We start from the raw sequence: 16,003 nt of genomic DNA on the forward strand, positions 1-16,003 counted from the left end.
TCTCTTGGTTGACAAGGAGGTGTTGGGCAAATGTTTATTACTACAATTTCTGGTCTGTGTCTTCGTTATTAACATTGTTCAGGAATTGCATGTCAAATGATTAGCAAAGAAAAATAAATATAAGTATCAGATAAAAGGAAAACATGTATTTGCAGATTATAGGTATAGAAACTAATTCTAAAGTTAAAAAAGACAACTTTTGAACATAAATTACAAATACTGCTGTTAAAAATCAACAACTCTGTAGAAAACTGTGTAAAAGACAAAAACAGGCAATTCAGAGGAAAGAATAGATTTCAAACATTTGTCAAGATTCCCAATCCCTTCCTAATTAAATAAATGCAAGTTAAAATAATAATGAAAGAAATTTAACTTCAGGTTGGCAAAGATCACCTTTGACAAAGATATGGTGAAATAGGCATCTTATTCGTTGTTATTGAATGTTAATTGGTAATACCTTTTGGAAGGCGTTTAGTACTATCTACCAAATTTTAAGTGTATATGGACCCAGCAGTTCTATACATATAAACTCTCTTGAAAAAAAAAAATCAGGATGTTTATTATGTCAAAAGAAAAGAAAGACATGTCCAGACCAATTAAAATACCTTCCTACAAGAGCATATGTAACTGGGAAAGAATGTTAAGTATTCGTTGATAATAAAATGCGTATTGAATGCTTAATTATGAGCCAGGAACTGTTCCAGGTACTGGGAATAGAACTGTAAATAAAACGACAAATACCCCTGCTCTCATGGAGCTCACATTCCATGGAGGGGCGGCGGATGACAGCAAGATGCAGAAAAGCGTGAACAGGATGCTCATTAGTTCTATAAAGAAGAGGGACTGGAGACGCGCACATACACAGGTAAACATGTTTGTGCACAGAAAACCTCTGGTCGGTAATAAAAAGGAGTGACTGCCACTGGAGAGGACAGGAGGCCTGGGGTTGGGGGGAAGGAATCTTAGTTTCCTTTGAGAATGTCAGCTTTTACCACATACGTATATTAATTAGAAGGCGGAGGCGGGGGGTAAAGGTGAACAGTATACAAGTCTCTAAAATACTGCCGGGTAAGTCCTCGGAGCGCGAGACAACCGCTCAGGTTGCAGGGCGGACCCGGCTCCCGCCGCGGACACCAGGCGAGACAGCCTGGACCGGAATCAGGGGCGGGGCTGGGGCCGACGGCGGGGAAAGGAGTTCCTAGAGACAGCCCGAGTGTGGAGAGCCGCTGGGGAAATGCACAAACCAGAAACAAGATACATAAGACATGAGTAAATGCTGATGATTTATAACATGCTGGAGAGGAACACTAGGCGCTATAAACCGAGTTCAGAGAGGGCGACAGGGCCGACTCTGCACTGCGCCTGCGCCAAACGTCGGTGCTTTGGCCTGCGCGGCCGCGAGAAGGCGCTATCACGTTCGGATCGCCTGCCAGAGGCTCGCGAGAGCCGAGGACGGGTGGAGCATTGGGACGAGAACCACTTCCTGTGACGGGGCTACGTCACTTCCCCCGAAACTCGGCGTTCGGTCGGCGGGGAGTCACGCGCGTTCAACATGCGGATTGAGAAGTGTTATTTCTGTTCGGGGCCCATCTATCCAGGCCACGGCATGATGTTCGTCCGCAACGACTGCAAGGTGAGGCGGCCGAGAGCAGCGCGGGCTGCCTTGCGCTTCCGCGGGCCTGAGGCCGCGCCCGCTTGGTGCGGGGTTCCTCTGCGCTTGGGGCGTTTGGCCCGGGATTTCTGCGCTCGAGGGTGGTTTTACTGGGGGTTCCTTCCTCGTCTTCCCGCTTGCAGAGTTTCTCCTTGCTGGCGTCCCGACCGGAGCTGGTCACTAGGCAGCCCTGGGGCGAGGCTGGCAGCAATGAGGTTTAGGAGCGATCCCAGCCAGCGCCAGCGGGGAGGCTGGGGGTCTGTGTGGCCACTTTGTACAAGGGCCAAGTTCTTCAATTCGGTAAACTTATTGAATGCAGTCAAGCATCATTGCTGAGGTCCGTGTGTATACAGGTGACTAAGTCTTGGGGTCAGTGAGATCGGTAGAAATGTTGCATATGACCTAATAGTAGAGTTCCGTATTAAGGAGTTCTTGGAGGCGAATAGGGAAGGGTCGTACGTGAAAAGGCACAGAAAGGAGACGACATTTTCCTTAAGAACTTGAGAAAGAGGCATTCTAGGTGGAAGGGAAACGAACAGTTTGAGCAAAGGCACAGAGTGGAGCAGTTACACCTCTATTTAAGGATGTGACAGGAATGTAGATAGCTTGGGGTAGAGCTGTAAATACAAATATAAATCTGTATTAAAAAGATACCTCTATAAACTTAAGTTATAAACATACAGATACAGACTTAGGATAAACATAGAAATACAACTTCTTTGACTTACATGGGGTTAATTTGATAAACCCATGGTAAATCGAAATGCAAAAACCTGACCTACTGAATATCATGGTTTAGCCTAACCTTCCTTAAACATGTTCAGAACACTTACATTAACCAACAGTTGGGCAAAATAATCTAAAACAAAGCGTATTTTATAATAAAGTGTTGACTAGCTCATGTAACTTATTAAATACTGTACTGAAATTGAAAAACAGAATGATTTTAAGTGTATTGATGATGATCTTGTGGCTGACTGACGGGGCTTTGGTCTGCTGCTGCTGCCCAGCATCACATGAGAGTGGTACCAAGCTTTGCTAGCCAGCGAAAGATCAAAATTTCAATTACGGTTTCTGCTGAACGTGTATCACTTTTGCGCCATCGTAAAATCGAACTATCTTAAGTTGGGGACCCACTGTATAAGGCTTCGTTATGAAAGACTTGACATTGATACATGGATTTGCTTTTTTATACCAGAACATATCTCATTCTTCTGTTTAACACCTTGGATTTCTCAGGATTTGACCTCTCTTATATTTGCTTCTGAAGCACGGACACTTGTAGAAAGTACTAATTGCTTGTTTCCACCAGACCTGTTGAGTTGGAATCTTTGAGACGGGAGAGGAAGAGGCTCTTAGAATCTCTAATGAACTGATTTTTGACGTGCTAAAGAATTACAGTTCCTACTTCATCTCCTTATATGTGTATTCAAAATGGAAGATACTGACCTAACTCAAAATAGGAGTAAGGGTTCTTGCTGAGGGTAAGGGACCAAACCTATGTTTGGGAACTTGAAAGAGCATGTAGAAGATTTTGAATTCCTGCTCTTAGGAACATGACCAAGAATTTAAAGAAATAAATCAAACGATTGCCACATTGGAATCTCATCCATGGTGGGCATGATGGCTTTGTAGATGATCTGGTCGTCGTGATTTTATGATTTTTTTTGTCTATCAGTGTTTGTCAGAGCTGAGTATCAGAATTAGGAAGGACAGTGGGAGCTGTCTAGAGTTGGATGTTGATCTGGCAGACACAGAGGAAGTTCAGGTTGATGAGGAAGTCTATATTGCCAGCAAGGACAGTGTTGAATTAGCTGGGAGCTAACTTGCTCTAGGGAAGACCAGTGGATCCAGAACAGAGCCGAATGGGGAAATAAGAAGTAGAGGCCCTGAAGCACTAATGAAGAACAAGTACCTCATTTTTTCTTTGTTGATGATTCCCAAATCTTTATCTCCCTAGTTCCCAGTTCAATTTTTCCACTTGATGAGGAAATCCTGTTTATACTTAACAGTGAGCCTACTGAGAGTTCCTTATTGCCTCAGATCTTTTTCCTCTGAATTAAGACTGTCATTCATCTAGACAGTTTTGCTAGAAACATGAGGGTCATTCTTGACTTTTTCACCTCTTGTGTCTAGTTATAAGCTCTATCCATTCCGTCTTTGCAAAGGATAGTGGTGTCTTAGCTTTCTTTCTGCCGTCCTGCCCTAGTTCCAGATTAGGCACTTGTTACTTTTATAGCCTCCTAACTCTTAAAAGTAGAATTTGTGTGTTAATGCTCCATAGTTCTATAGTTTGCAAACAGAAAAAATATACAAAGTCTGAATATGTGCTTAATAAATGTTTGTTGAATTAGCGGCATAAGACAGCGCTGAAGAACTTTAACCTCAGATGGATCATTTGTTTGCATGTGGAAGACTGAGGATGATGCCAGAGGACTACATTAAAAGGAAAAATAGAGCCTGTGAGGCTTTGTCTCACATACAATCTGTATCCACCACCTACCCCACCATAGGTTTAACTACTTCCTTATTGTGTGTTTCCATCTTGCTTTATACCTCATTATTGTATATAGCTTTTATCCTGTTGTTTATGTCCTTATCTGATCTTGATCTCTCTTGTTTGCAAAATGAGACTTAATCACGTTGCTAGACTAAGCTACTCAAGGTAGGGTATCATGTTTTAGTTATTGTATTTGTAGCACCAAATACAGCATCAAGCACGTAGTAGCTGCTCCTTACTTGTTGATTGAATCATTTTCCCATCTCAGTGACTCCAGTCTCTTCAGATACTTCATTGTGCTTTTCAGATGACGTCTATTAGACATGGAGTTCAAGCAGACTTCCCAGTAGCATCCCGTTGGCTCTCTTTGGAACTGAGGAGACCCAGGACAAATTCAAACTTCTCATTAGATATATCTCAGAAATGGGGATTTGTTTAGGAGTTATCTAGTAGCTATTAAACATAGGAGGCAAAGGTAATAGTACTTTGGGCTGAAAATACTCAAATTTTTACCAGTAATGATTTTATAGTGAGTTACTCCAGGAGACTACAGTAGTTCTCATATTTTCTAGTTGCTTTGAAGTTAATTCAAGAATATAGACATGCTTTTACTCAACTGTCCCAGGAGAGGGCTCTCCAGGAGGTATGGGCCTAGATCACACTGATCTGTCATTGACCATTTCTAAGAAAATAGTGTCCTGTGTGTTTGGTGAAGGAAGGTCCCTATAGAACAGATACATAAAATGGAGTGTTTCGCTTTGTGTTATATATATAAAATACAAGCTTACTTAGCTTGAAATGTTTATACCTTATTTTGACCTTTCCTTTTTTTTTTTTTTTTTTTTTTGAAATTGTTTTGTGCAGTGATGAAAAGAACCAAAGGAGATTTTGGAATGGTTGTTTGAAACTTTTACCCCCTCAGCGAGGTATATAGAAAGTGAATTTCGAGACTTATTCTAAATTGGGGAGGGATTTAAATAAATGACTTTCCTTAAAATCACTTCCTTCATCCAAGATCATAGTAAGATTGTACTATTATTCTATTAAAATGGTAGTTTTTAACCATATTTTTGGGACTCTCAGCCTTTGGTTGTGATGATGTTTGATAGTCAAAAAATAGTTCAATTTGTGCTTTATGTGATGTGCCTCACACGTTTCTGAATGGTCCTGTGAGTAAGTAGAAGCAGTTGTGAGTGAGAACCACTGTTATTTCTCAGACTTTATAGTGTATTTTGTCTGGAAGGCTAACATCCTATGATATGAACATTTTTAATAGTTATTTTTCACTATTTTACCTTACTTTTCTTGTAGGTGTTCAGATTCTGTAAGTCTAAGTGTCACAAAAACTTCAAAAAGAAACGCAATCCTCGCAAGGTCAGATGGACTAAAGCATTCCGGAAAGCAGCTGGTAAAGAGCTCACAGTGGTGAGTGCAGTTAGTTATCAAAGTCGTGTTTACAGTTTTCAAAATTTTAATTTTGGGGGAGAGGACATGTGATTTAGTTAACTATAACCAGGCTTCCTAGAGAGTGATTGGTGAGTGATTTATTTATATTTGGCTGTAGTAATAATCTCTCATGTGATCCCCAAGCCATAAATCTGTAGAATTCTGAAAAGGGAAAAAATTCTCAATCTAGTTTGTAGAAGTGATTTTCCTTATTCATAAAAAAGTAGTTTTGGCTCTTGCAACAAGGGGGAGAGTCATTTAAATGGGTTGAGGTGAAGTTGAAATTGCTACTTAGGGATTTTGAAAGGAGGTTAAGAGATTAAAAGATTTTTGAATAACAGTGAGGGCTCAGATGAGGTTTGTAACAGACTCACTTACTATCAGTTTCTCGATTTCCTTAGGAGGACTTTGGGTCTGACAGCGGAGAACTTAGTTAATAATGCTGGTGTAAGGAGGAACAGTGGGAAGTCAGGGGTGAGGGGCTTTCATGAGGTGGGCCCCCATCACCACGTAGCTGTTACTGGGTTGGTATGAGGACCTGGTGAAGCTTGTCCACACTTGACCTGTGTGGAGGGAGGAGGTGGAAACTGCTACACAAGCTGCTTTTGAGGGAGGGAGATCTTAAAACTATCTCCTTCCTCCATGAGTTCCTCTTCCCCCAAGCTCATGACTCTTTCCCATCTCTACTCCTTAAAGGCAGTTTCTGTGCAGTCGCCACGAAGCCCTTTCCCAGCTTCTTTAACACCAGAGGTTTTTCAGTAAACATAAAGAATATTTTTTTGACAAGATGTAAGGCCAAATCATAAAACTTTTGTCAGAAAAATACTTTTCATTTCGGACGAGTAGATATGTAGCATCTCATATACAGGTGGCAGCTGTACGAGTGAAGAAAGGATGCCAGGTCGTAGTCATTTGCTGGTGACCAGGTACCTTGTTGTAGCTGAGGTTACTCTGATCTCAGCAGAAGCATGTGTATATAAATGTAGTAACTAAGGGCAGGGTGCATGCTGTTCCATATGTCTGAGTCTGATAGATTTGAAAACCAAGAAATATCTGTAGTTTTTCCAAAATTATTTTGCATGTTTTAAGATATTAAGATTGTCAAAATATCAACTACATTTGGAGGGGACCTAAAGAATTTCAGGGTGGAGCTCATGTCCTGCAGAGTAGCACCACATTTGTTTGAAGATGTGTAGTTTCATACCTTTATGCTGTAACCCAAAGGTTTATGGGTAATGAAATACATAAACATGCTGGGTTTTTTGGTTGAACCATGTGCAATTCTCCTTGTTTGACTTTCTTTGGTCTGTGGAGAACAGCAGTTTCATATGGTTCAGTCTCATACATAGTTTTCTGGCTGTGAGTCTCATCTAGGAATGGAAACTTAGGGAAGCTTTTTAGTTTGTTTATAATCCTCATGACTGTTACATGCCCCTCTGAGGGATTGGGGCGGTCCTCTCCTCTCCCCTTCCTTTAAGAATCATGTCTAGAGAGATGTTTTCAGTGGGGCTATTTTGCATGTCATGGTGTTTAAAGGAGAAAAAGTATGAAAACTTCTATTGGCTGGGGTCACCCTGGGGGAAATCTTAATATGTGTCCATGCCTTGAAACACTCGGAACTTTTGTGAAATGGAGAAAAAGTCTTAAATGCTTCCTTTCTACCTCTCTTAAAACCATGTTTTTCCTGCTCTTACAGGATAATTCATTTGAATTTGAAAAACGTAGAAATCAACCCGTCAAATACCAGCGAGAGCTATGGAATAAAACTAGTAAGTCACAAGGGAATACCAGGAATTTTCAAGAGACACTGGTTTGGGATATTATCATAACTTTAATATCAGTTGGTTGTTTAAATGTTAAAATTCTTCTCTTTTTCATAGGTTAGCTTTTATTCTTTTATCCTCATTGTAAAGGTTCTATTGTATTTGTGTTTTTTACTATAAGCTACTTCAAATTCTTTTCAGAATTGGCGAATGTATCCATTATAAAAATAACATAATGATTAAATTTGGTATTTGAAGTGCCTACACAGAAATATAAAAACATTCAAATATCTGAAAAGTAAATAGAGATGTAGAGTACTTTTCTGGGTGAGTGTGGTGTAGTTAAGATGTAGAGAAAATGTAACACACCTTACAAGTTTAGATAATTTGGTTTAGGGATAGAAATATTGTATTATCCATACCTTGTAAAATTTAGTGATTTTGTTAAGTTAAAAAATGCAGCACGTAAGGTGATAATTACAGATTTTCTAAGAGAACTTTTAGGTGCTTGACTTAAGCAACAATGAAGCTGAACAATGAACTGAAATTAAAAGCAATATTTAGTTCTTACCTGCTTAAATATTTGTTTTATTTATTTATTTAAGTAGGGAGAGGCTTTAATTTAAAAAAATTCCCATATGTAATAAAACTTGGTTCCTTAAGCTAGCTTGTAGACTCCAGTATGTCTCTTTGTTTGAAGCCCTTCGCCCTGCCTTTCTCCTTCCCACATGTCTGCTTATGCAGCCTTAGCCATTTCTAGTCTTGGGTGTGGAGGTTTGTTAACTAGAAGTGTCTGAGGCTTAGAATTCTACCAGCTTTATCTGTCTGTATTGGATCATAGGTAGGGCTTCCTTTTCACCACCTTTTTGCCAGTTAGTCACGAGACTTCAGGGGAGGAAATGGCATGTCGTGGGCGTGTGTAGTTGCATTTGACACCCTCTAAAGCCTTGTTTCTCTTCCTGAACTGCATGGAAAAAATTAGGCTGCCGATTTGGAATTGCTTAAATTCCTATTCCACATTTCTAAATTAGAATAAAGAATGAAGTTATTGTTAATGCTTTTGTTGATGACAATCATCCTGCCTGAATATACATAAATTTAACTTTTATGAATTTTTTTGTAGTTGATGCAATGAAGAGAGTTGAAGAGATCAAACAGAAACGCCAAGCTAAATTTATAATGAACAGGTATGAACATTTAAAAAAAAATCTTTATTTTCATGTAACTTCAGACCTTAAAAAACTGATAAGATGGTATAAAGAACTCTTGTATATTCCGTTAGCATTTAGCCACATGTACTTTATCCTTAACTCTTTGTGTAGTAAGTTGAAGACATGATGCCTTTTCCTCCTAAGTGTACTTTAGTGTATGTATCCTAAAAATAAGAATGTGGGTTTTTTGTGTGTGGGATTTTAAATTGATGAATACACATAACATTGTTAGTTTTAGGTGTACAATATAAGAACGTGCTTTTGCGTAACCACAGTATAGTTACCAAATCAGAAGGTTAAAACTGATAAAATTCTATTATTTAATCTATAGACCTTATTAGATTTCACCATTTGTTCCCATAATGTCCTTCATAGCAGCAGAAAATCCTGGGTCATGCATTTGATTTAGTGGTCATATCTCCTCAGGTTCCTGTAATCCGGAGTTTCTCACCTTTGTTGTGAATGACGTTGACTTTTTGAAGAGTACAAGTCAGTTATTTTATAGAATGTTCCTTACTTTGAATTTGTTTGCTGTTTTCCCCATGATGAGGTTCAGGTCAGGCACCTTTGGCCAGAGTATCACAGGCATGTGTGCTGCTTATGCATTGTACCAGGAGGTGCATGTTGTCCCTTACTGGTGATGTTAACTTCGATCACTTGGTTAAGGTGGTGTCTGCTAGTTTTCTCCACTGGAAAGTTACTCCCCCCCCCCCCCCTTTTTAATCAGTTCACATCTTGTGGGAGACACATTGAGACTCTGCAAGGAGCCTGTTACTCCTCAAACTGGTACCTACTGGTTTAGCATCCATTAGAGTTCTTCTTGAATCTGTTACTGTTGTGATGGTTGCCAAATTTTTTTAAAATTTTATCATTTCTTCTCCATTTATTAATTGGCTTTTTTATGTGAGGGAGCATTTTCCTTTTCTCTCAGCTGTAAAATTTCTTCTTTTATTGACATTATATCTGTGTATATTCATTGATTCTTATTGTATTCATTGGGTTGTAATTTCTTTGTCATTATTTATTTTGATGTTCTGAGTACCCCTGGTTGGTCAGTGGGAATTCCTCCAGGCGGACTCTGTGTCATTTTGATGGTTCCTCATCATTCTTTGAATGCTTTCTTACTTTATGGCTAACAAGATGTTCTAGTGTCATCTTGCACTTTCCTTGCCCCAGCTTGGAATTAGCTATTTCTTTAGAAGGAGAATCAATTTTGATCTAATCACCACAAAAGTCTGTCATAGAAAAGAAGCACATGCCAACAGCTTTCTGGCTTAAAAAAAAAAAGTGTTAAAGGATTACCAAAAGGGGCCCAAATGCTTGAGAACTAGTCTGTCAGCTTTTTTGTTTTTTTTTAATGTCTTACGTGTTTTGTGCTCTTGTAATTACTGAATGATTTAAGAAATTAGACTGTGTTCTCCATTTGAGGAGAAGATATAGGTACTTTAACAGAGATTTGTTTTACTGTATGTGTATAATCTGAGTCTTGTTAATTCTTAGCTGCAGTCTCAATTTTTACAAATTACGGATTGATGTCTTTTAAAGAGGTTTTAGTAACTGAAATTTTGGCCTTGATGTGTTTTGTCCTAGGTTGAAGAAAAATAAAGAGCTACAGAAAGTTCAGGACATCAAAGAAGTCAAGCAAAACATCCATCTTATCCGTGCCCCTCTTGCGGGTGAGTATTGCACTACACAGATGTTCTCTGCCTTAAGTAGAGAAACGAAAAGTCTAGATTTTTGTGGTCTGTGTAATTGGATACCAAACAACTTTTTAAGGGTGAATCTTTTTTTCAGGAAATGTTCTCTCTCATTTATGAGTTATTTATAAAAATTTATTCAGTGTGTTTTGCAGTTCTGGTCAATTTACTGCATATAGTGTTTCCTTTTACCTTCATAAAATCCTAGGTTCCATAAGATCTCTCTCCAAGTTAATCAGAAGGAATTGAGTAGTAATAGATGACTTCTCCTCATAACTGTTTTGATTAATGGACAGTGTTTTATATTAGTAGTTCGCATACTTTGGTTGTGTGGCAGTTACGTGGTTTACATAACTTTATATGTAAACACTGAAGTCCAGGCCCTTTGAGCCTGAGCCTCTGTTCTTTTGTAGTTTTTTAGGTGATTTTGATACTTCAGTTTCAAAACTAAAGTTTTATATTAAAACTCCTCTTTGTACTTATATACCTTACAGCTAGACACTCATTTGGGCAGTTGCTCGTATGCACAGTTCCTTTTGTGAGGTACTAGAAAACCAGTCTTACGCAGCTGGCACTGAGTACAGTCTACTTACTTACAGTTTACTTATTTATACAGGTTACTTAAAGGGAGAGGAATTTTGGTGAGATTTAGCTTTGCCTAAACCTTAGCAAAGTCAAATTCTGTAACCACATATTGAGTAGATTTTTGCAAAAGTCCTAGGTAGGTTGTTTTTGTACCAGATTTTATTAAAATAGATAAAATCCTGGCACATTTGGCTCCCTTATAGGCGATAAAAACGTAAGAATGAACCATTGTTATCCAAGTTTTTAGGTATCTAAGTTTTTAGGTAACCCTTTTTGAGGTGCATAGTACAGTGTTAAGAGCAGAGACCTTGGTTCCAGATGGCCAGGGCTTTACATCTCAGCTCTTTGTCTTACTGGACTTACTAGGTGAGTGACCTAGGTCAGTCATCTATCTCTGTGCCTCAGTTTTCTCATCTTTAAAATGTATGTTGTCACGAGGGTGAAATGAGCAAATATATGTAAATTGTGATATATCATAAGATTCATGTACGCTTAGTTGCTATTCCTAAACTACTTAGAATCTTGGATGTTTTAAAATAACATTAAATATTCCTTTTTTAAGTGTTGATATGAGTTCTGTAAGGTCGCACTGAATTGATGAAGTTTATTTTTAAATTTTTTTTAAGGCAAAGGAAAGCAGCTGGAAGACAAAATGGTACAGAAATTACAAGAGGATGTGGACATGGAAGAGGTTTCTTAATACCCTGTCTGTAACCATTTCTATAATCTCCTTTGGAGAGCTAGAACTTCTAAATTATTGATTTCTTTTTTTACATAAGGTCACTCAAAGGAAAGGAGATTAAAATACTTCTCTCCTACGTTGCTATCTGCAGAACACCAGATATAATGGATGCTAGATTGCATCTCAACGTTAAACCACTGATAGATACCCTTTTATAAATCATGAACATTCTGTTTGTAAATACAGAGGTGAATTGTGGACATAAAATGGTCATGCCATTTGTTTACTGGCACTAGGCAGCATTTACATAATAACTAATGACAAATTCATGGCTAGTGATATATAAAATAAAAATTTTTTTGCAGTAAAATATTCCCTTTATTAATGTTCTAGAAGGAGTACAACAAGGAAGTAACAATCTATATGATAAGTAGCCTCAAGTAGTATCTTTTGATTTCAACATTTCTGGTTTTGGTTTATTAGCATCTTAGAACATAATGGCCTAGTATATTATATTGAAGCCTAATTATGGACTATTTTGACCTGGTTTAACTATTATGATAGGCATTTGTGGATATTGGGGGTGAGAGCTGAATAGTCTGTTCCTGAAATAGCACTGTACTCTATAATTTCTGCTTTGGAGAATACTCAATTCTAATTTCAGATTCTTGGTAGAAAAAGCCTATTTTTTTGAGCCTAGCAATGAGTTAGAATCAGAGGAATCCAGTACCTATTAAAATTTCTTGTTTTCTTAAAAAAAAAAAAAAAAAACCTCCTAATTGTTTTTGGAAAAATTAAACATATGGGTAGCATATTGTACATTATTGGCACATACAGTAGTTTCTAAAGTAAGTGCCTACTTATTTATTATTTAAAAGTACTAAATAAAAGGTATGACTTATTGATTACTTGAAAGAAAATTACTTTGCCCACACGTACTACTGAAGTAGGAGATATAGTTAAAACTGTGTACTTTATGGTTCATGTTTCTATATTTTTACGTAATTTATGATTAAGTATGTTAAGAATATTAAGTAACTCAGTTTTAATGTTTTTAGGAAGAAAATTTAGAAAAATTATACATTATAAAATTATAATTACATAGTAATGGCAATATTTTTATTTCAGTATTAGATTAAAAAAATAGATTGATCATTAGACCAAGACCTGAATTTTAGAAGACCTGAATTCCAACTTTGTCTTATTTTTAAAAGATGATTCATTTGTAAATGACATTATTGATGTAACAATTAGGGGAAATATGTGTACAAAGACATTTGTAAAATTACTTAAAGTTTTCATTTTATACGATATTTATGTTTTAATATAAATATTTTAAAAATTATATACTATTAGGAAACAATAGTTCCTCCTGTGCTAGTTAGGGAGCAGCTTGGCTGTTGCTTTGAAATCATTAATTTTGGGAAACTGAGCTGGAACAAAGAGCTGACATTGCATCTCAGACAGTTCTCTTAGCTGTCAGGATTTCATAGTACTTTGAGATACCAGCGCTTACTATAAAGTATTTGGATGCAAATGCCATGCTTTTATCCACCCACAGCTTTCTAAGCTGGTCAGATCACTGAGGATGAGTTGCCCCTTGAAAGTGTTGCCTGAGAGGTAGTGTGGCACAGTGCTTTTAGGCTACTGTTGTTTCGCCTTGTCTGGTTCAGACCTCTGCTGGCCATTTAGCATAACATAAAAGCATAAAATTGTCCAGACACTCTGTACAGAATGTATTCTCTCAGAATTTTTTTTAACACATATGTCTTAAACCTTGTTAGAGTGCAGCAAAAAATTCTTACATTAAAAAAAAAAAATCTCATTCCTTAAAAATAAAAACCCTAGGAAGATGTTCGTCCTGTAGATGGGAGTTTGAGAAGGACTAGCCTATTATCTTATGAAGTAGAAGCATTATTCCAATTTTATAAATGGAAAAATACTAGGTGTAGATAACTTGCCCCTTTATCGCATGGAACAGAAGATGGAGGAGGCAGGAATCTGTGTTCTTACCTGTCTGTCTCCAACCTTGCCCTGCAGATATGTAGAGGGGATGTATGTAGAGTCTCTCAGATGCAGTCTTCACAAGACCAGGTGATTGCTACAGTGCTCACTTGACTATGCTTTGGTTTCTTCATCTGAAAAAAAGAATGGAGACGGTAATAGGACAAATCTCAGCCTTTTTAAGAGGTAAGCTAGTGTTAAAATGTTAGCTATTAGGATTGGCTTTGTGCCCACACAAAACGTACTAACAGCAAAGGGCTTTGACTTGGGAGAAAGGTGGAGGGTCTTAGGGTTTGGCGCTAGCTGTGCTAAATTCAGTGCGCTATACTTAGTCTACGAAGGAATATATATATAGTTTAAATTGTTAATTTTAGCCTTTGTATCAGCTGGAAAGTTCAGTTATTAAGAGCATCTTATCCCTATTCTCTTGTGAAGATTGGGAGGAAGAAATACATTTCTGGTTCATCAGCATTATTTTAAAAAATGAGTCATTGCCCACAATTTTAAGGGCTAATTTATATGACATATGGGAAGTTATTTTTTCCTTTTGTCCTTTAGCTTACATTTTAAATGGAGATTTGGAAAAAGGCATCAGACTTTATACTGAGTGATTAAATTCTAACATTGAATGAAGGCTACACCTTGTAAAAATTAACATGGCAGCCTGCTGATTTAAGAGTGTTGAAGAAATAAGGGGAAAAATATATAAAAAATCAATTTCAAAGGCTATAGGAAGAATTTTCCTAAAGTCTGTATTTACTGATACATAGCAGAATTAAAAAGGTAACCCACAAGTTGTACCCCGCATGTCTTTATACTGAGTGTACCAATCAGCCGCATGTCGATTTGAATCATTTTTGTGTCTGTTGATGAATTTCTTTTTAAAGGAGAAATGACTTTTATGTTGTGAATGTAACAATCTCTAGCTTCTGGTGCCATGGGATGAGCCTCTAAGTTAAGCTATCCTGCTTGAATACTCTCCCTCGGTTTCCTATGTTAATTGAAGCTATCATGTAGGGGTTGGAGGTGATGTTTCTACCACATGACCATCCCTGGGATATACCAGCTATGTGAACTGATTCTATAGGCTCCCACTGATTCTGTGGCCTCCCTGTGATCCTGCCAATAAATTCCTTTTACCAAAGTTTGTAACAAAGAATCTTGACTGTTAGACATCCCCATCCTCTGCAGCAAATCCAGGCAGTCCTTTTCTATCACGGTCTCTTAAGAGTGAGGGACTGTTTCTTATCCCAGGCATATATTAGGTACCTGGTGCATGGAAGGTGCTCGATAAATGTGACTAAATGGAAAGTGTGTGTGTAGCCATTTGCTAAGTGTACTGCAGTTTATTTTTAAAATAACCAGCAAAGTGAAAGATACAAAGAATAAATTAGCAGCAGAGAGAGACGTTAGGAAAGGAAGCAGCCTGTGACTCTGACATTAATTAAATCTACACTGTTGGGAAGACTTGCTGTGAAGAGCAGCGCTTACCTTGGGTTGCAAAACTGATTTTGCTGCTTAGGTCGAATTGTCTAGTGGTGATACACCTGCATTTATGGGTCTGGCTGTAGCATTCACATGTCAAGACATCCCAGGAAGGCTCTGCATGAGCTATTTGGGCAGGTTTCTTAAAGAAGTTTTGCCTGGAACTTGCTTTGCTGATGAAAGTAGTAGTTTACTTCAGGAGCCACAGAATCTAAAAATAGAAGTAAGGACAACTAATTGGGGAGAATCTGTTAAAATAATGAGTACTGCTTTTTTTAAGGAATGTTAACTAACCAAAAAATACAGGAATCTGGTTCCTTAGCATTTTGAGGAACTCTATGTTTTCAGACTGTCAGCTTTTAAATACATGGTTAGTATATTTCATTTGTTTAGAACATTCCAGTAAAGTGCATATATGTTTGGTTTGACACCAAGCCATGAACTCTTAAGAGGAACACCAAGTAAAAGTCTGCCATTCTAGTCAGTGAGTTGCCCCACACAGTTTTCCAGTGTACATTTAATGATACTGTTACACATTAACTCTTGTGATATCAGGGAATGCAGTGTAGGCAGTGAGCACGCATTACAGGCAGTCCACCTGATGAAAAGGATTCAGAAGCAAATGATGATACAACATACTCGTACCGTGTTAAACTGCAGGCGCCTGCATTGTGTTGCCCACTGAGTTCCTCTTCAGTACTCTTGACATTCTTCATGCTGCCAAACACCAGAGCCGGTAGCTTTTTGACTCCTAGAGACAGTTTCCCCATTTCTAGAAGAATATACAATGCATGCGAGTTAATGTAAAGGAAAATACCTCAAAGGAACCAATATCCAGGTCTTAACCTCTCAGTTCCTTTGATCACATGTTTTCAAACAGGCACTACCACCTTGTCCCAGAGTTGTGAGAATCCAGTGCTATGTTAATTGTTAGAGCCAGGTATGTTGCATATGTTATAATAACCTTATAAGTTGGTGT

General features: G+C 37.9%; 1 protein-coding gene across 1 annotated transcript; it reads left to right on the top strand.

Annotated features, from left to right (window-relative positions):
- Nucleotides 1-1,486: 1,486 nt before the first annotated feature.
- RSL24D1 (ribosomal L24 domain containing 1) lies at nt 1,487-14,683 on the top strand. Its single transcript, XM_010979594.3, has 6 exons — nt 1,487-1,633; nt 5,463-5,576; nt 7,294-7,366; nt 8,484-8,547; nt 10,162-10,247; nt 11,480-14,683. The coding sequence occupies exons 1-6, from the start codon at nt 1,553-1,555 to the stop codon at nt 11,551-11,553; spliced, it is 492 nt and encodes a 163-aa protein (XP_010977896.2). The 5' UTR covers nt 1,487-1,552; the 3' UTR covers nt 11,554-14,683.
- The last annotated feature ends 1,320 nt before the right edge of the window (nt 14,684-16,003 follow it).

Source organism: Camelus dromedarius, chromosome 5 (assembly GCF_036321535.1).
Source record: "Camelus dromedarius isolate mCamDro1 chromosome 5, mCamDro1.pat, whole genome shotgun sequence".
Classification (NCBI taxonomy): domain Eukaryota; kingdom Metazoa; phylum Chordata; class Mammalia; order Artiodactyla; family Camelidae; genus Camelus; species Camelus dromedarius.

What these genes read in the sequence shown, in the direction of transcription:
- RSL24D1 (XM_010979594.3), top strand. Translation starts at nt 1,553, where the DNA reads ATGCGGATTGAGAAGTGTTATTTCTGTTCGGGGCCCATCTATCCAGGC. An exon ending in CTGGTAAAGAGCTCACAGTG is followed by an intron (nt 5,577 to 7,293) that starts GTGAGTGCAGTT and finishes CTGCTCTTACAG; the next exon opens with GATAATTCATTTGAATTTGA. An exon ending in GCTAAATTTATAATGAACAG is followed by an intron (nt 8,548 to 10,161) that starts GTATGAACATTT and finishes GTTTTGTCCTAG; the next exon opens with GTTGAAGAAAAATAAAGAGC.